The 19,647-nt window shown below is 41.7% G+C and overlaps 1 protein-coding gene across 3 annotated transcripts; it reads left to right on the forward strand.

Annotated features, from left to right (window-relative positions):
* The first annotated feature begins 638 nt into the window (after nucleotides 1–638).
* On the forward strand, nucleotides 639–17,951 carry LOC124135481 (caprin-1-like). 3 transcript variants are annotated; one of them, XM_046500857.2, is made up of 11 exons: nucleotides 639–813; nucleotides 6,362–6,424; nucleotides 7,217–7,303; nucleotides 7,882–8,043; nucleotides 8,494–8,728; nucleotides 9,458–9,790; nucleotides 12,209–12,618; nucleotides 13,350–13,521; nucleotides 14,736–14,921; nucleotides 15,679–15,852; nucleotides 17,019–17,951. In XM_046500857.2, exons 1-11 carry the CDS (start codon nucleotides 700–702, stop codon nucleotides 17,129–17,131), a joined length of 2,049 nt encoding a protein of 682 aa, XP_046356813.1. In that variant the 5' UTR covers nucleotides 639–699; the 3' UTR covers nucleotides 17,132–17,951. The 3 variants fall into 3 exon arrangements, with proteins under 3 accessions (XP_046356813.1, XP_046356814.1, XP_046356812.1); XM_046500858.2 differs by having other exon boundaries at nucleotides 12,239–12,618; XM_046500856.2 differs by having other exon boundaries at nucleotides 640–813; nucleotides 12,206–12,618.
* Nucleotides 17,952–19,647: the final 1,696 nt, after the last annotated feature.

Genomic DNA, 19,647 nt, shown 5'->3' on the forward strand with positions numbered 1-19,647 from the left:
GCCGATCGGTAGTGAGTTTTGTTTATTAGATGGCCTTATTATAAGTTCATTACGTCATATTTTAAGCAAGAACGCAGAGGACCCCATTGTTTACCACAAGCATTGTTTTTGCTGCCTGGAGGACAGAAATAAATCTGTTGCACTCATTTCACAGCAACAACGAAGATATTTTTTTTCCATCTGTCAGATTCTTCTTGTGAAGACCCAGGGATATTTACATTTGTGTGCTGCTGACGTTTTACTTTTATCGCAGTGGCTAAAGTGTTACACAGATTGCACTTTTCACAAAGAATTTCCGCATTTATTTACTTTCTAACAACCTTGGCACGTGATAACCTGTCTGAAATCGATCTCTGGCTCAATGCCAGCCGGACTGGGTCTAGTCTACGTAAACCGGTCGCATGCGTCGCAATTCCATAGAAATGAGTCTAAAATTATTTTACCCCATTCCCACATGACCCGTAGCCATGTGCTTGGTGAATCTTCGCTATTTTATTTCATAGGGTTTCTTATCATAAGGATTCGCTTGTTAAACAAATTCGTTTTAGTAAGAATATGTCATAGATATTACAAATTACGCTGTAGATGGTATCAGTTTGGAACTTGCTCGCACTATGTTCCTCAAAACTGGGGTAAAGAGATCAGCGAATCCAACCACGTGAAGTTGTCTGTCTTTATGCTGGTTGTTGCTGTTGAAGGATGCCTACCGCCTCTACGGATTCCGAGAAGAAGGGCCCTGTTGAGGCCCAAACTCCCATAAAACAAGCTATCGCGATTGTGGAGCGTAAGGTCCGCAATCTAGAAAAGCGGAAGGTGAGACAGTTAGTTCTGAATTTGTAATATCGAGTTGGAAATGTTGCACTTGTCAAAGACGGAAGCGTCATTTTTCGAGTTGGATTGAGAACTTTTCTTGGGTTTCACATAGCTTTGCGATGTAATTACAATCATTGAAGTTGTTGAATTGTGTAGATTCTTTTGAAACAACATGCTCATGAAGCTCGTAACATGTCAGGAGTGAATATGAAGTGTACAGAAGAGTTTGTACAAATCTTCATGGCCCACAAACAAACCAAGATGGCGGAAATATTCCACAACCGGAATCAAACGACACAGTGTTATTCGCAAACAGCAAGTACTGTCAGGTTGGGTCAATTGCAGATTTATCTTTTTCAGATGTACAGTATCAACAGTGTATTTGAATAATATAAGAATTAAAAGTGATGAAGGAGATCGGTCAAAAATCATATGATTGTATCTTGGTTACAAGTCTGTACTCAAAAATAACTATGATTCACTAGAGTTTGGAGCATGCTCACACAGACTGTCGCAGTGAAGCTTTTTATGTTGATTGCTTTGTCAGCAGACTTGGAAAAGGGTTTAGTACTTAATGAGGCAAGACTACAGTTTATTTGGTACAACTTATAGTGTTGATAGACTCTGGCTGCAGTTGTTGCGTCACTGATCTCATTGCATTTTTTATCCTTATGGTTAGGGAGGGCAGGTTATCCCAATCACTCCTTAGACCTTGTATTGCCTTTCCAATCAAGCACCCTGATCTTACGGTTTAGGTGCCCATTTATGATCCAATATTCACAAATCTGAGTGTTAGCATGGTTAGTTTTGAGTTGTGGTATGGTTTAGCAATGAAACGTCTTTTATAATCAGAATGTTTTGGAAGAAAATATAAACCAAATGATTTTGTATGCTACATTGTATACTGCAGTAGTGTAAAGAAACGTGGCATAATGAATGTGTTTCCTATAACTGGGTTAAGTGTTCGCTAATTAGCATGCACAGTATTGATATACAGCAATATTCTTTTCAATATTTTTTCTGTTCCGGTATTTTGAGTAAAATATATATATCAAGTTTCGTTATCATTTGTATCGTTTGACTTAAAATCTACAAAGAAATTCATTCTCTAATGTTTCCCTCTGAAACTGATCAACAAAACATTGGAAACCCAGAAGCGATTTTTCATTCACATTGTTATCTCCCCTGTATCCATGACAAAATGGCGGTGACTGAACATGCTGTTTGTTGTTTAACGCCATACTCGGCAATATTACAGGGGTCTGTAAATGGAGTCTTGACCAGACAATCCAGTAATCAATATCGTGAGCATCGATCCACGCAATTGGGAAACTGACATACATCAACCAAGTCAGCGAGTCTGACCACGCCATCCCGTTAGTCATCTCTTACGACAAGCATGGGTTTTCTGAAACTTATTCTAACCCGGATCCTCATGGGTCTTGACCATGCTGAATAATATTTGATTTAGTGTGTAGAAAATAGAATCTGCATGTTCAATCATTTTCAAAAACTTTAGCTGCCGATATATCAGATACCTGGATCATAATATATTGCAGTACGGAGTTTTGGGCCAATACACAGACCCACTAAGTACAGTAACTCATTAGCCTAACTTAGCTTCAAACTGGCAGGCGAGTTCGATCCTCCACACAGTGCTAATTGACGTCCAAAAAAGTGTGACTGATAAGTGCAGTACTCCCATAATTAAAGGTAGATAACCACAAGTAGAGACTGAAGTAGGACAACTGATGCTGTCATACTGCGTCTGTGAACGTACCGTAGCAGCTGAGGTATCAATCTCTGTGCTGCTCCTTAAAAAGATTTTGATATTGACTTGTCGCAACACAGCTTTGAGCTGTTCCATAGTGTTCCTAATATCTGCATCACACTTTATATCTTCAGCAAAGTGCATGTGACATGACAAATGCTCCATGAATTACTTCCCAAGACACTTGCCTTCAAATCGAATACTTATATTTGAGATCGTCCATCGATCTATTTACTTATCATGTTTGAAACCAGGCTGTTTGGCGATTCCAACTCGATGAGTACAGTCAGTCAAGCACCGTTGTCAAACTTTGTGGTGAACCCATGGTAGTCTTGACGTGAAAGCTTGTTCCATAAGTATTCATAATTTTCAGTTGTCAAACCTTGGATAACTCAAAGTATGCACTGAAGTCCCTTCAACTTTGACACAACAATGTTTGACTGTACATAGAAAGATGCTCGATCTAAAATTTGTACATATTTGAAGGCAAGTGTTTCAGGAAGTGATCCGTTGCAGTTTTCGTGGAATTTTTATTCATGTACATTATGGCTGGTATGTTTCGAATCGAAATCTATTAGGAAAACATGTAGGGACAGTCCATAGCTCTGTGTAGTGGTTGGATCATGTGGATGTTTAACGCTGCACTCGGCAATATTCCAGCTATATGACGGCGGCCTGTAAATAATCGAGCCTGGACCAGACAATCCAGTGAATATCAAATTGTTCATAGGGAGCCGTACAGAAATATGGTTACTGCAGCTTGTGTGATAGTTACAACAAGGGTTATGTGTTGACAGTCATATGAATAATGCAACTCAGCCTGTGTTGTACAGGTCTAGACATTTATGCCACATTTGTTGGACACCTGTTGTTTACTTATGTACTTGACTTACCTATGTTTTTTATGCATACCATATTTGACGTAATAAGCCCCCAGGGTGCTCTCAAAATTAGAAATAGGGAGCTCTTATTAGAATATAATTTTGTTGAAAGATCGTAAATTTTGTGGTTTATGCTGATAGCCTGAAATGATACAAAAGAAAAGTCTGTGCGTATTATACACGACAGATATATTTTTCCAGAATTTAATTGACTGTAATTAAGGGTGCATATAACACATGATTGCGTATTATACACTAATAAATAAGTCTTGTGTACATTGATCAATCGGAAGGGTGCTAATTGGTATTGTTCACTAGTCAATATATTAGAAAATATCGCCGTGGGCGCTTATTACCATGGGGCGCTTATTACGTCGAATACGGTATACTAAATTGATGATATACTTTAAGGGATGTTATATGCCTACTTTTAGGGTATTTATCAGCATGATCAGTCATATATGATATTTACCTCTACCATGTGTTGGAACGAGTTCACAGAACTGTCACTGCATGTTGTGATTGAGTATGTGCATGAGGAATAAAATGTACCTGGGATTCTAAACCAAGTTTGTTTAACGCTGCACCCAGCTATATGACGCCACAGTTTGTAAATAATCACGTCTGGACCAGACAATCCTTTGATTGACATGCATTAACCAAGTCAGCAAGCGTACGGTTACCGTTAGTCTCCTCTTACGACAAGCATAGTCGTCTTTTACAGCAAGCATGTTTTGCTGAAGATCTATTTCACCCCAGATCTTCCCCGGTCCTGAGCAGGTCTAGATATATTAGTACTTAACATGACTCGTGGTTTAAAAATAAGTGTGACATGTATAGGCAAAATGAAAAAATGTTTTGGGTTGTGATGACATGTTTTATAGTTTATGAGGTATCAACATAGCCAATAAAAATTCCTACAATTAGTGCAGCACATGTGTTTTAAAAGTCCCCCTATAATTTTGTCTTCTAACATGCCTGAAGCACTGACTTCATATTTTGCTGTCTGTCCATTAAAAATATCTTTGGATGATGAAAAGATTATGTTTGAAACTCTATTTACTTTGTTCCAACTTTATTTGTGCAAATGAGCATTTAAGGTATCAGACAGACTTTTGAATAAATGACTTAAATCAAACTAGTCTTTCTAAGTAAGAACAGAATGTTCAGTTAATCATGTTAAAATTATCTTGCTTTGGTTAAAATATATGTAACATTGACACACATGTTTATGCAGCATTAGAAATTGGCACTAGTCCTGTACTCCTTGCCAAACTGCCCAATAGTAAAGGTATCATAAGGACAAGTAGAAATTGGCCCTTTTTATGGGTTTTGCCATATGTTATCATTATAAGGACTAGTGGACTAAATATGTTAGTTTCTAACAGTGCTTTATGGTGTCATTTGATCATCAGCATATTTTATGCGCATACCTACCTTGACAGGAATACTGAGTGGTTCACTGGAGTGGTCGTGTTATTCAGGAATAGATGCATCGTGCATAACCTGTATAGGATAAAATAAGTGATTGTATTTGAGTGGGCATATTTTTGCTTAGAAATGCATATTTGGATGAATTGACTCCTCAGTGTATCTGATTGATCTAGGGTACTTTAGTAATACGTCAACGGTATCCCCTTTGTGGTGAGAGACGATTGGGTGCAGGGTGTTACCTCCACCCACAAAACTAGGGGTAACAGGAAACGGGGCGGTACGGTAGCCTAGTGGTTAAGGCGTTCGCTCACCATGCTGAATGAAGATCCAGGGTTGATTCCCGACATGGGTACAATGTGTGAAACCCATTTCTGGTCTCCTTGCCATGATAGTGCTGGAATATTGCCAAAAGCGGCGTAAAAGCATACTCTCACCTAACAGGTAACCTGTAACATAACTAAATCGTATTGTGTTCAGTACTGTAAGATTTGATAATTTTTTAATTACCGTGATTTCAGGACCTTTACGTTTTTTTTAAAGAATTGGTTACAATAAATTATTTTTGTGCCTCCCTCGGGACGCAAAATTGGCTTTTTGCATTTGTTCTATACAGTTTTGTGTCAGTGGGTGGTTAACCTTATAGCGTTTGCTTGTCACAGCGAAGACCGGAGTTGATTCTCCACCTGGGTACAATGTGTAAGCTTATTTCTCGTGTTCCCCACCGTCATATTGCTGGAAAATTGCTAAACATGGTGTAAAAGCAAGGGTTTTTACATAGATTTCATGGACAACATAGGGCAATTTGAGTGATATGCGACCTCGTTTCATAAGCTACTGCAAATAGACATGACCACTGGGGGTCCAATGTACTCCCAGGTAACAGAGGGACGTAGTGTGTCCAGATTCGTTAAATGTTGACAGGCTGATCATTGCTGATAAGATATTGCTGGAATATTGCTGATTAATCACTTTGTTAGTTGCCATGCAACCTTGATCAGTGCTCACACCTTCAACCCTAGTTTGTCTGATCCAATGTCTCCGAGCTGATGTTAGGGGGCACAGCTGGCCCAGTTGTCTAAGGCAACGTGATTCGTTGTGCAGAGTTGCGTCCCTTGGACACACCAGAAACCTATGAATGTGGGTTCAAATCCCGTTTCGCCCCGATTATGTTTCTAGGTTTGTCAGCACCATACCCGTGCTCGTGGGTTTCACCGAAGTGGTAAACATCTTAGACCTGCATCACTTCGGGCTTTCCTCCCACCTTAAGCTGACACATCGTGATATAACTGGAATACTGTTAAAAGTGGCGTTAAACCCAACTCACTCACTCACTCACTGTTATACACGTGGTGACTACAGTGTTAAGACAAAGTTCACCACTCTAGAATGGATTGCTCCTGTTGGAATCAATGAGGGACTGGTCTGTTTGTTAACTCGGCTAAATGCTGTGTTTTTGTTGCAGACTAAGCTTGATAACATCAAGCAGAAAGCGGCCTCGGGGGGTAAGCTGGAGTTAGACCAGAAGGTAAGTACTGAGGGTGGGGGTACGATTCTCTTAAAAAGTTCCAGATAAACTATCAATGATTTTTAAAACACAAAATAAATCAATGAATTTTGAGTTGCTTGTGAACAAATATGCATGTTTATCCGATGCATAAATCATTTGTCGGGAGAGTGGAAGATCGTTGGTTCGGTGCCCTGACTGTCATACCAAAACACATTAAAATATGGTACTTGCCCTGAAGTCCGACTCTCAGCAGTAAGGGGCTAAAACAAGGACTGGCCGGCTTGGAGTCAGTATTCTGTGTGTGAGTGGAGTATTCATGTTAAACTGCAGCATGGTATCTCAGTGGGCTAGCACTATTAAGTCGGCATTAGTCCAAACACATTGCAATGTACATGGTAAATGCATGTAAATGCAATAATCTTGAATGTGACATTAACCCTATTTCACCTGTTGTGTTGGTAATCAATAATGGAACCTGACAATTTTCACTTTATCAATTACAAATGATTTTGCCTGATCCGACTTTTAAAAAGAAATGTAGCTTATAAAAACTTACAATGTCAAGACATCCATACAGGGACCCGTTTTGGACCAGGTTTTTTATATTTGTGAAGTTGCTAGATTTTGGGAGAAAACAACTTATGTTTTTTTTTAATGTTATTTGAATTTTTTTTGTTGACAATTCTCGGTTGATTTATCATGATCATTGACAATGTGATGATTTTGATAATTTATTAAATGAAAGAAATTATGAAGTCATGATGATGTGGTCAAGCCGTTTTTAATATTCTTAATCTGTTTCTCTCACAGAATGCAATCGAACATTACGAAGAGGTTATCCAAACACTGGAGTATTCAAGGGAGCTGCAGAAACAGTTTGCGGCCATCAGCAACGAGGTAGGGTCATCATGACATGCCATCTATGGTGCAGCAACGAGGTAGGGCCATCATGACATGCCATCTGTGGTGATCTACCCAGCCATGGGGTCCATGGAACCTTTAATTGTAGGGCCCCCCAAAATATAAAATGGGAGTCTGAAGCTTCAACCTTACTCTATGTAAGATTCCACATGCTTGGGTCATTAGTAACATGGTTAAAAATAGATGTGGAATACCCCACCTACAATGAATCGATGTATTGTATTTTGTAAATGATTATGTTCACAAAAAAATATTAAGTGGAACAAAATTATGAAACAGCAGCATTTAATCCTAAATGGGAATACACATTTTCTGCACCCTAGTAGATGCACTCCGTTTTGGCATCCATTTTCAAATTTTGTGCTTATTGGATCCAGGATTAGTTGTCTGGCAATCCCTACATCTGTCCAGTGTAGGATGCAGGAACCCCATGGGGGATTTGGGTTAGAATTGGTCCCAAGCAACCTTTTGTGTCAACTATCTTAATTTGTATGTTTGTAGTGCAAATGCAATGAAATTGACTGCTTATCAATATTGAGATGTTCTTTTTGTAGGCTGGGAAGTTGATGAAGAAGCAGGCGCGGAGAGAGAAGTTAGATCGCCAGCTACACGAGATCAAACGAATCCAGGAGCTGCTCCAAGTCCAGAATCTGCTGGACAGTCTTGGCTCCCAGAACGTGCGCTCGGACTTCCAGACGGGCAAACACGGAGCAGTGGTAGGTACACCCTCGTCATTCAAGGGTTGGAAGGAGGTTAAAAATAGAACTCTAATTGAAATATACGTCGGTATTGTTTATGACAAGAATATTTGCATTTTAGGTTCTCAAGTTATCAACAAGAAAGTTATATTTTTATGATCATGTGAAATCATCTGTTTCAATCTGAGGTGGTTATTGTGATTTGATACTTCTGATTGACCAATCAGAATAGAGTAATTTCCAGATTCATGATAGAATACAGGGATTAATCTAGACCTGCTCAGAGGCTGATATTCAGCCCCAAGTCTGCAGATATAACATTAAAAGTCCCAATTTGAATTAAAAAAATCAAATTTTTAAAAATTATTAACATTGAAAAATCAAATTTTTAAAAATATCAAGGGCACCAAGTTTGGTATCCTTGTTTAGTTTGTGGCCTAAGTATAAATTGGTGTGACTGTTGTGCAGGTTCTAACAGAGGAGAACTTGAACCAGTTGGATGAGTTGTATCAGCTGATCAGCCCCACGCGGGAGGGGGAGGACTACCACAAGAAGCTGAACGCTGCCGCCGAGCACATCGTGTCCCTCCTAGAGAGCAAACAGAAGGAAGTCATCGGGACAACGTACAAGGATCTGAAAGAACTCATCGACCTTATCAGCGGCTGTGGTTACTTTGAAGCAGTTCAGAAGTTGGAGAATGAGGGTATGCATTACCAGACAGATATAACTCGATTGCATAGTCAAGGAATTCATACAATATCCGGCACAATCTGCAAAGATTATAAACTTAACCACCGATGTTTCACCAACACAGGTATTTTATTGGCCATGAGGAGTCATACTTCCCCCATTAAAATAAATGATAGAAAAAAATCAAATGATAATCTAAGTCACCTATGAGATTTTTTTATGGTCCTATTATGACAAGATTATTGTCCAGTCACTGTTTAATGTCAAAATATTCCGCACCCGTGAAGACCCGGGGTAGAATATGTCTTCAGCAACCCGTGCTTGCCATAAAATGCAACTATGGTAAGAGGCAACTGATGGGATCAGGTTGTCAGGCTCGTAGACTTGGTTGATGCATGCATGTATCCCAATTGCGTGGATCGATGCTCATGATGTCAATCACTGGATTGTCTGGTCCAGATTCGATTATTTACAGACCCCTCGTATAGCTGGAATATTGCTGAGTGCGGCGTTAAACAAGATATTCTGACATAAGATATGTTTGAAAATTTTTTTGTTTAGATGAGCAGCTGGATTTTGGATGGTATGGTATGATCCCCACATGGGTACAATATGTGAACCCCATTCGGGTGTCCCACACCGTGATATTGCTGGAATGTTGCTAAAAGCAGCGTAAAACCACACTTGCTCACTCACCCTATCAGTCTTTCACTCACTCACTCAATGCATGCCTCTGTTTCAGAGAGTGCTGCCAACACTGCCGCAGTAGCTGAGGTTGACGAAGCTGTTGACGAGGAGGATGACGGAGGCGAGGACGTGGAGTCGAGTGAGGACGGTAAAACCGAGTCTCAGCCAGACGAACCAGCCCTGGATCTGCCAGTTAGCCAGCCCCCCCAAGAGGTCCTGACTCAGGCTGCACCCCCACAGCTCAACAACATGGCCCACCAGGGGGGACAAGCTGCGTACTATGCTAATGAGGCATTTCCGCAACCCAACCAAAGACCCATTGATGAGATCGTATCCTCAGTGCAGGGCAGTTTCAACTTTCTTCAGGAGTCAACCATTGATGTGGATTGTAAGTTTGCAGTTCCCAGAAGGGGAGAGAAATAATTCTTGAAGACATGAAACCTTTACTGATGACTTGAAACATTTCAGAATTTGCAATCCATAAAAGTCTTAAAGTTTGCGTTTTTTTATGTCCGTCAAGGACTGAATCAAATTTTCTTTTTTTTTCATGGAACTGTCTGCAGGATTTTATGAATTGGATCAAAGAAATTGGAAGTAATCTAATTGAAATTTAATTATTGCCATGCATGTAGGGTATAAGTGATAGCATGTAGTTCTGTGTCCGGCGCACAGGTCACAAATCGGACAAGTTAGGTATTGGAGAGTAGGTGGATGGGTGGTGTTGTGGAGGGTAGGTGGATGGGTGGTGCTGTGGAGAGTAGGTGGATGGGTGGTGTTGTGGAGAGTAGGTGGATGGGTGTTGTGGAGAGTAGGTGGATGGGTGGTGTTGTGGAGAGTAGGTGGATGGGTGGTGATGTGGAGAGTAGGTGGATGGGTGGTGTTGTGGAGAGTAGGTGGATGGGTGTTGTGGAGAGTAGGTGGATGGGTGGTGTTGTGTAGAGTAGGTGGATGGGTGGTGTTGTGGAAAGTAGGTGGATGGGTGGTGTTGTGGAGAGTAGGTGGATGGGTGGTGATGTGGAGAGTAGGTGGATGGGTGGTGTTGTGGAGAGTAGGTGGATGGGTGTTGTGGAGAGTAGGTGGATGGGTGGTGTTGTGTAGAGTAGGTGGATGGGTGGTGTTGTGGAAAGTAGGTGGATGGGTGGTGTTGTGGAGAGTAGGTGGATGGGTGGTGTTGTGGAGAGTAGGTGGATGGGTGGTGTTGTGGAGAGTAGGTGGATGGGTGGTGCTGTGGAGAGTAGGTGGATGGGTGGTGTTGTGGAGGGTAGGTGGATGGGTGGTGTTGTGGAGGGTAGGTGGATGGGTGGTGTTGTGGAGAGTAGGTGGATGGATGGTGTTGTGGAGAGTAGGTGGATGGGTGGTGTTGTGGAGAGTAGGTGGATGGGTGTTGTGGAGAGTAGGTGGATGGGTGGTGTTGTGTAGAGTAGGTGGATGGGTGGTGTTGTGGAAAGTAGGTGGATGGGTGGTGTTGTGGAGAGTAGGTGGATGGGTGGTGTTGTGGAGAGTAGGTGGATGGGTGGTGTTGTGGAGAGTAGGTGGATGGGTGGTGCTGTGGAGAGTAGGTGGATGGGTGGTGTTGTGGAGGGTAGGTGGATGGGTGGTGTTGTGGAGGGTAGGTGGATGGGTGGTGTTGTGGAGAGTAGGTGGATGGATGGTGTTGTGGAGAGTAGGTGGATGGGTGGTGTTGTGGAGAGTAGGTGGATGGGTGGTGTTGTGGAGAGTAGGTGGATGGGTGTTGTGGAGAGTAGGTGGATGGGTGGTGTTGTGTAGAGTAGGTGGATGGGTGGTGTTGTGTAGAGTAGGTGGATGGGTGGTGTTGTGTAGAGTAGGTGGATGGCTGGTGTTGTGGAGAGTAGGTGGATGGGTGGTGTTGTGGAGAGTAGGTGGATGGCTGGTGTTGTGGAGAGTAGGTGGATGGCTGGTGTTGTGGAGAGTAGGTGGATGGCTGGTGTTGTGGAGAGTAGGTGGATGGCTGGTGTTGTGGAGAGTAGGTGGATGGCTGGTGATGTGGAGAGTAGGTGGATGGGTGGTGTTGTGGAGAGTAGGTGGATGGATGGTGTTGTGGATGGGTGGTGTTGTTGTGGAGAGTAGGTGGATGGGTGGTGTTGTGGAGAGTAGGTGGATGGGTGGTGTTGTGGAGGGTAGGTGGATGGGTGGTGTTGTGGAGAGAAGGTGGATGGGTGGTGTTGTGGAGAGAAGGTGAAAAGTTTTCCATAATAGACAAGCTAACACCTAAGTTTCTATGCCTTCGCTCCTGGCCCAAACTGGAACACAGGTTCATTGACGTGTCTCGTTAGACATGTGACTTTGTGTAAAATATGTCTCTGTTCCAGAATTGACCGCCTCCGTGGTCTTGTGGTAGAGCGTCCGCCCGGAGAGCGGAAGGTCCAGGGTTCGATCCCGGGCCGCGTCATACCAAAAGACGTTAAAAGATGGTACTTGTTGTTACCCTGTCTGGCGCTCGTTATTCAGGGGCTAAAACAAGGACTGGTCGGCTCGGAGTCAGTATACTGTGTCTGAGTGGGGTATTCATGTTAAACTGCGGCATGGTATCTCAGTGAGCTAGCACTATAAATCGGCATCAGTTCGGACTAGTACAAGCAGCCACACACACACATACACGTGCATGCACGTCGCTATATAAGTGCAATAATCTTGGACGCGACGTTAAACCCAATTTCACCTCACCTCACCTGTTCCAGAATTAAATTCGCGGAAAAAATAGTTCTTTGCGAAATCCTCTACTTGCCAGCTGGTGAGTTTTCCAGTGTGAGGGTCGTCTACAGGGTGGTGCTTTGTTTTGCAGCAGCTCCTCACATTGACCCTGCAGTTGTTGCAGCGCAGCCCATGCCCAGGTCATCAGCTCAACAGACGCCGGATACAACTCTCTCTGGTTTCGCAACCCAGGCGTATGACCAACAGAACAATCCAACACCAGCCCAGACAAGCCAACACACCAGCAACAACTTAGCAGAACAGCAGCAACAGCGATACCAGTCAGCAGAACAGACCACACTATCACAGCAAAACATGGACTATCCCTCCTCACAGCAATTTCGTCAAAACGCCTTATCACAAAATATCCAGACCGAGTCTATGTTTCCACCAGCTGCAGAAGATACGGCGCCGATTTCGCACGGGATGATGAACCAAACTGGATCGGACAATTCCATGGGGCAATACGATATCCCACCCTCCATACCACTCCCACAATCTCAGGTGAGCTGGAAGGCTGGCCTCCTAGGCCAAACACAGCACTTTGAGCATTTATTCTCTTTGTCCTTCTCCATGGGCAGAATAGGAACAGAAAGTTAGTCAACGAAAATTCTTAATACTACAATATGTAGATTGTTAAGTGGTAACATCTGTACCTTGTGAAAGAATCACTTCCATTTATGGACAAGGGGAGATAAGTAATGATTGTCCTTCACAAGTTATCTCCCCTATTTCCTTGGTATGCAGTCTGCATTATGTTGTGACAAGGTTATTTGATGCACATACATTTTAATACACATGGCAAACACAAGGAACCTGATGAACATATGAACACACTTAGTGCACAGATTCAGATGTAAAATAAACTGGGGTATTCAGATACTTATCCGAGTAGCATCAATCTGCCTGAAGACAAATGCTGCTACTTATGTTATCTAGCATGTCTAGTTCATGGTGAAGTGAAATTCAAAGTTTGAAGATGCTTAAAAAGTATTTTTGTTGGTACACTTAAATTCCAAAGGAACCCTGTGGGACACTTTTAAAAATAGATTTCTTGCCCTTAATATGAAGGTGTTGTATCCTTGGTATTCTGTGAAATATTTTATGTTGAAAGAAGAACCGCAGCTAACAATTTTCAATCGACTACGTTGGATGCATGTAGGAAGGGTCTTCTGAGTTGTTAGTGTGCGAGTCGGGGCATAAGGTCTGTAATTTGGAGAATCTTTAATTCACAGGATAACCAACAGCCCAACATTTCCAATCAACCGGAGAAAAAGTTTACAATGAACGCAGCAGCGCCGGTGTTCCAGTCCATGTACTCTCAGGCTGGCGTTCAGGAACAGATTGGTGATGGCCTCAACCATTCATCTCAGAACGCCGACTCCAATGGGGCTAACAATTTCCAGAGTAAGAGATGCTCAAAATTGCTTAATTTTTTTAGCAGTTGGAAAGTAGTTAAGCTATAGTCTGTGCTGTATTCTGCAGCCCCAAAATCTATACTGTTGTCAATTTTTTGTTGTCAATTTTGCAACCAAATTTTTATCATTCTGCACACAATTCTTCAAACGTTTAAGCTCAGAGTTCATGAATTTAATTGTTTTTCACCTTTTTAACCCTTTTTAACCGTTTTTTTTTGCTTATGTCATATGCTTGTCTTAAGAGGCGACTAACGGGATCGGGTGGTCAGGCTCGCTGACTTGGTTGATGCATGTCATCTCAATCCCAATTGCGCAGATCAATGCTCATGATATTAATCACTGGATTGTCTGGTCCAGACTCGATTATTTACAAGCTACATTACATTATAAGCTGGAATATTGCTGAGTGTGGCGTTAAACAACAAACCAACCAACTTATGTCAGGTATTTTTATTATTAACTTACCCATGGCTAGAATAGCTTATTGAAGTGAATCTGGAGATCACTAGTGTCAACATACAGACATGCAGTTTCTGTAAGCAATAATGCAAAAGTCGACAACTTCAAAATAAATATGTTTACACATATAAAACCAGCTTTCGATGCGCATGTTAACATTCTGCAGTGTACTTGATGAATTCTGCAGCAGATTAATGCTAAATTCTGCAGAAGTTCTGCACAAAATGTGGTTTTTCTGCAAGATAGGTAAATTTCTGCACAGAGTGGGCATTTCTGCAAAATATGTGGCACCAGGTGTTAAAGGTATATATGCACCTGGAAAAATGTTAGGAACCGTCCCTTCTGTATTTTCATCTATCCCAAACTTTCATGTGTCTTGGAAAAGATTTCGATATATATCTCATTTAGAGAAATGTTGGATGTGACCATCTGGTTGGAATTGGCCTTCAGCAACCCAGGCTTGTTGTAAGAGGTGACTAATGGAATCCAGTGGTCAGACTCGCTGACTTGGTTGATGCATGTCATCATATGCCAATTGTTGTAGATTGATGCTTATGTCAATCACTGAATTGTCTGGTCCAGACACTATAACAGACCGTTGCCATATAACCGGAATATTGCTGTGTGCGGTGTTAAACATGTTAAACAAAAAACGGTTATATTTAAGATACCACTGGTCAGGATCTGTGACACACTTAACCCTGTAGCGGACCAGATTAATACTTCCTACTTCATCTGTTTCAGATAACCGCTACCAGAACGACGGCTTCCAGCAGCGAGGGCCCCGGAGGGAAGGGAGTGGTTACCGCGGCCGTGGAGGCCGAGGTGGTAACACTGGCGGTAACAACAGCAATATGCAGAATGGCTTTAACAGGAATGCCGGTGGTGGCAACGTCAGTGGTGGACCTAACTCAGGTCGTGGTGGGAGAGGTGAGCTGTCATGTATTTTCCGTGTGTAATGAGGGACCATTTGTCATTGAATCCAAACAGGAGCAGTATGTAAATATGTCATGTAACCCAGTGAGGTAGAGGTAATCACGGCATGCAGGGAGAGAGATTGTTGCTATCCTATTTATGGCAATATTGTCATTGTCAAATTACAATTCGTGTTTCAAAGGGGATAATTCCACAGTTGGTCTCACTGTTTTGACAATGTTGGATAATTAATGCGAGAAAGTTTTCAGTTGTGCATCTGTAAATGGTTATATGTACATTTGTGTCACGTGTAAATCTTATATAGATACTCTTTATGATAGGATGGGTGGGGTCAGGTAGCCTAGTAGTAAAAGCGTTCACTAGCCACAACGATGACCCTGGTTTGAATCCCAACATGGGTACAATGAGTACAAAGCCCATTTCTGGTGTCCCCTGCAGTGATATTGCTGGAATATTGCAACAAGCGGCATAAAACCATACTCACTCACTTTATGATAGGGGATATGTTCCCCAAACTATGCAATATTGCTGATTTAGTTATAACCATCTGCATCTGTCATAACCATTTTGAAACACTTTGATGCAAAGGGAATGATTAATTTCTAAATGAAGAACTTCATGTATTTCAAGGTTGTATGGCCAATTTGGCTTGACATGGATTTCTATTAGCTCCATACAATTTCATGGAATAGATACAAGTCTTCCATTTGTGCAAAAAATTCTTGCAAGTATATACGTCTTTATCTGACAGGAGGCCAATACCAAGGTTACACTTCCCGCAATAACTACCAGTCTGACGGTTACCAAGGCTACAATAACAGTGGGGGTGGTTTCAACCAAGGCTACAAGCAGCGAGGCGGTGGCAGCGGTGGACAGATGCGGGGGTCAGGCGGCAGTGACCGTGGCGGCATGAGGAACAGCGGAGGTAGGGCAATTGTCTTGGTCACTACTGCACAGTGTGAGAGTCCTACGTATGACCATTCCTGCTAGGATTTCAGTGTAGGAGTGGTCCCCAGCAACCTGTGCTGGTCGTAAGAGGCGACATGATGGATCAGGTGGTCAGGCTCAGAGATAAATCTCATTAGCCGTGTGGCTAATATCAGTTATCAATGAACAATGTCAATGTTCGTAATTTAGTCGGTCCTCAGGACCCGTGAAGATCCGAGTTGGAATGGTCATGATGTCAATCACTAGATTGTCATGTCCTTACTGACTGCCTTTACAGACTGCCTTTACAGACTGCCTTTACAGACTGCCTTTACAGAATGCCATCATACATCATATAGCTGGAATATTGCTGAGTGCGGCATTAAATAAACTGGGTCCTCAGGTACACAAGGTTTGTGTGTCTTTGTACCTCCGCAGCATGGATCCTTGCAGTGTGATTATGTCATGTCTTAGTAATCGCTACTGCTAAGCAGACCCGTGAAGATTCCAGGTTAGAATAGGTCTTCAGCAACCCATGCTTGCCGTAAAAGGCGACTATGCTTGTCGTAAGAGGCCACTAACGGGATCGGGTGGTCAGGCTCGCTGACTTGGTTGATGCATGTCATCGATCCCAATTACGTGGATTGATGCTCATTATATTAATCACTGGATTGTCTGGTCCACACTTGATTATTTACAGACCGCCGTCATATTGCTGGGCGCGGCATTAAACAACAAACCAAACCAAACTGCTAAGCAAAGATCTGAGGACGTCCCATTACAGGTCATGTCAGAACGACCTCTGAAATAACCAACAAGCAGGCAACATTTAACTTGTCGAGCATTACGGCACTGGTTTCAAACTGGCAACTATGCTTTGAAAAATATTTGACAAGTTCTTGATTCAAAATTTGAAAACTGAACAAAAAGAAAATTCAGGAATGCTTTTGTTTAGCGGTAGCGAGAACTGAGATCTGAACTTTTGAGATTGGGATCCTTGTGCATATCAATCACTGGATTGTCTGGTCCATTATTTACAGCTGGAATATTGCTGAGTGCAGTGTTAATACTCAGTTTGAGAATTAATCGTGGCCATTTAGTATTTTTTTATGCAATCTTTCAGGATTGTTAAAGTCTTTGTTAATAAAACTTTTTTCACCGTAGGGATGCGTGGAGGAGGACCCTCGAGAAACAACGGCAACAACGCACCGAGAACCGCCAGTGCTCGTGGTAACGGCGTAGGACGGCCCAACTCTGGAGGACAGTTCCAGCAGTAACTAAGGAAACGAAACACAAAAACAGACCATCTTTGCCAGTGATTGATTGATACGTTCTGCAATGATTTGTGACTTTGACGGAAATTTCACTGGGCCTACAGCTTTTGTTGACGATAATGCTCAAACCGCTATTCCAGTGTCAAACTGTCGTTTCACCAGATGTCTGTAAAACGGTGATTCCAAGGGCATGGGGAGTGACCTACCCAACCCAAAGCTTATGGGCCAGTGTGATTTTTGCCAAACGAACCGCTTCATGTTGCCATGGCAACGGGCAGATGTAGACGAGGGAAGGCAAATTTCAACGGACAACAACAAATTCACAGCATTTTAACATCCAAACGTGGTATTATTTTTTTCCTCCTTTACTTTTTTTTTCAAAACTACACCCAGGTGTTTTGTAACAAGGGAGCTTGACGAATCATGCATGTTGCTGATTAACGAGATTCCCAGCTATCTCTGTACAGGAAGAACCCATTTTCTCATCACACCATCATTTTCTTTTATTTCATTGTAGTGCTGAACTGCACAGAGAAGGCTGGGACACCTCCTGGTTCCGATCAAGTATGCCCAATGTGGTCAAGCAAATATTTAAGTAAACCTTTACAAAAAAAAAAAAGCAAAAAAAAAAGCAAAACAAGACAAATAGCAGATCCTTGAGGGATCTATGACTAATGTCTACATGGTCATCCAACTTAAAATTCTATGCTAGAATGCATTTATTTGGTTGGTCAGCATTCAAATTTTGTTTGGGTCTTTGGATCAAGATCCCCTCATATTTTTTTCTAGCTTCTGCAATCAAATAAAAGTTTGTCTAAATCCAGTTTGTGTTGGTTGTGTTTGTGGTGAGGTGGTTAGTGTTGGCCTGGAGCGTGGAGGTCGTTGGCCTGGAGTGTGAAGGTCGTTGGCCTGGAGTGTGAAAGTCGTTGGCCTGGATTGTGAAGGTCGTTGGTTTGATCCTCTGGTGGCATCGTACCAAAATATATGTGACCTTGTCTGGCGCTTGGCATTAAGGGGCTAATGGAACGGTCTATGTAATGTCTGAGTGGGGTATCCATGTTAAAAATGAGGATATGGTGCAGTAATTTTCCTTACACAAAAATATACACACTACCCTCCTTGTAAAAGAAAAGTTAATTTCTCCTAATACAGACAAGCAGACATCCTTGAAACAGCTTAAAAATGTTAACAATAATAATGTCATTTAGAATAATCTTGTGTTAACTTCTTTTGAGTAGTATATATTAGAGTTTAGTCTAGCTTGGGATCTTGCAATACGATTTGGATCACAATACGAACTGACGAAACTACAGGTATCCCGATACACATCAAATAGCTCTTAAACCTTTCTTCATACATTTATTTATTATCTGGTAAACATCAATGAAAACCACGAAAAAAACCGTTTTCAATGATTAAATGTAACAGTTTTCAGCCACCATGTCCTCGTGTTCTGCCATTCTTACAGGTGGCGCTATGCTACTTCTGCCATTGCAGGAGGTTGGTTTGTTTGTTGTCTAACGCCGCACTCAGCAATATTCCAGCTACATGACGGCAGTCTGTAAATAATCAAGTCTGGACCAGACAATCCAGTGATTGACATCATGAGCATCGATCCACGCAATTAGGATATGTTTTATCAACCAAGTCGGTTAGTCTGACCACCTGATCCCATTACTTGCCTCTTGGACATAAAGTGATGACTTCTTTCAAATTTGTGGGGGCCGGGGGATTTGTATCAATAGGAAAACTTAAGTAGTAAAGTACATGTACTCACGGAAATGAAAAAAACCTGTTTTGCTGGATTTAATAATCGACACAAAGCATTATGTAGATGTAAATACGAAATAACAAAACAACTGGAAAAGTACTAGTCTGGATTTGCTAGTTTTATCTCAGTGCTCAATACAAAATGTACTTTACAGGAGGTAATTTGTAGGCACTTTCAACATTAAAAAATAAAACTAAGTCCAAATTGACATGGCAGAAACAGGCTATAGGCATTATGCAAATTAGCCTGGAAAAAAGTTATCAAAACAATAAAAATAACAGCTATGTACATAATAATAATAATGACATGTAAGTTGTTTGAGAAGGGAATATGTTACTTTTACGTTCTGATATTTTGACAATGATTCACTATCCCACAATGCCACTCACAAATCACTAACCACTGACAAATCACATGAATGTGGGTTTCAAGCACCTGTTTTCACCTGTCGTCAAGGTGTCATAGGTTATTGACCTGGTTATGCTCAGTTTCACAATAGTCTGTTTTGTTCATATTTTTACACTTTTACGTGTAAAAAGACATAAAAACCTTTGATACGCTGTATTTGTGACAAGGCCCAATTAGTACTAATTGAGTTGTTTGAATATTTATATATTTTGTATATTAACTGCATTTATCTGAGATCGAAAAATATTTTTTTTCATTTCCGTGAGTACTTTAGTCTACAGACTCGCTGCCTCTGTTCACTCATATTGGGAATATTAGATTGTAGTTTATCAAGAGAGAA

Source organism: Haliotis rufescens, unplaced genomic scaffold (assembly GCF_023055435.1).
Source record: "Haliotis rufescens isolate VD_foot unplaced genomic scaffold, xgHalRufe1.0.p SCAF_6, whole genome shotgun sequence".
Lineage (NCBI taxonomy): Eukaryota > Metazoa > Mollusca > Gastropoda > Lepetellida > Haliotidae > Haliotis > Haliotis rufescens.

Coding starts and splice junctions, on each gene's coding strand:
- LOC124135481 (XM_046500856.2), top strand. CDS start 700: ATGCCTACCGCCTCTACGGATTCCGAGAAGAAGGGCCCTGTTGAGGCC. Junction 8,044..8,493: donor CGGGCAAACACGGAGCAGTG/GTAGGTACACCC, acceptor ACTGTTGTGCAG/GTTCTAACAGAGGAGAACTT. Junction 15,853..17,018: donor CGGCATGAGGAACAGCGGAG/GTAGGGCAATTG, acceptor TTTTCACCGTAG/GGATGCGTGGAGGAGGACCC.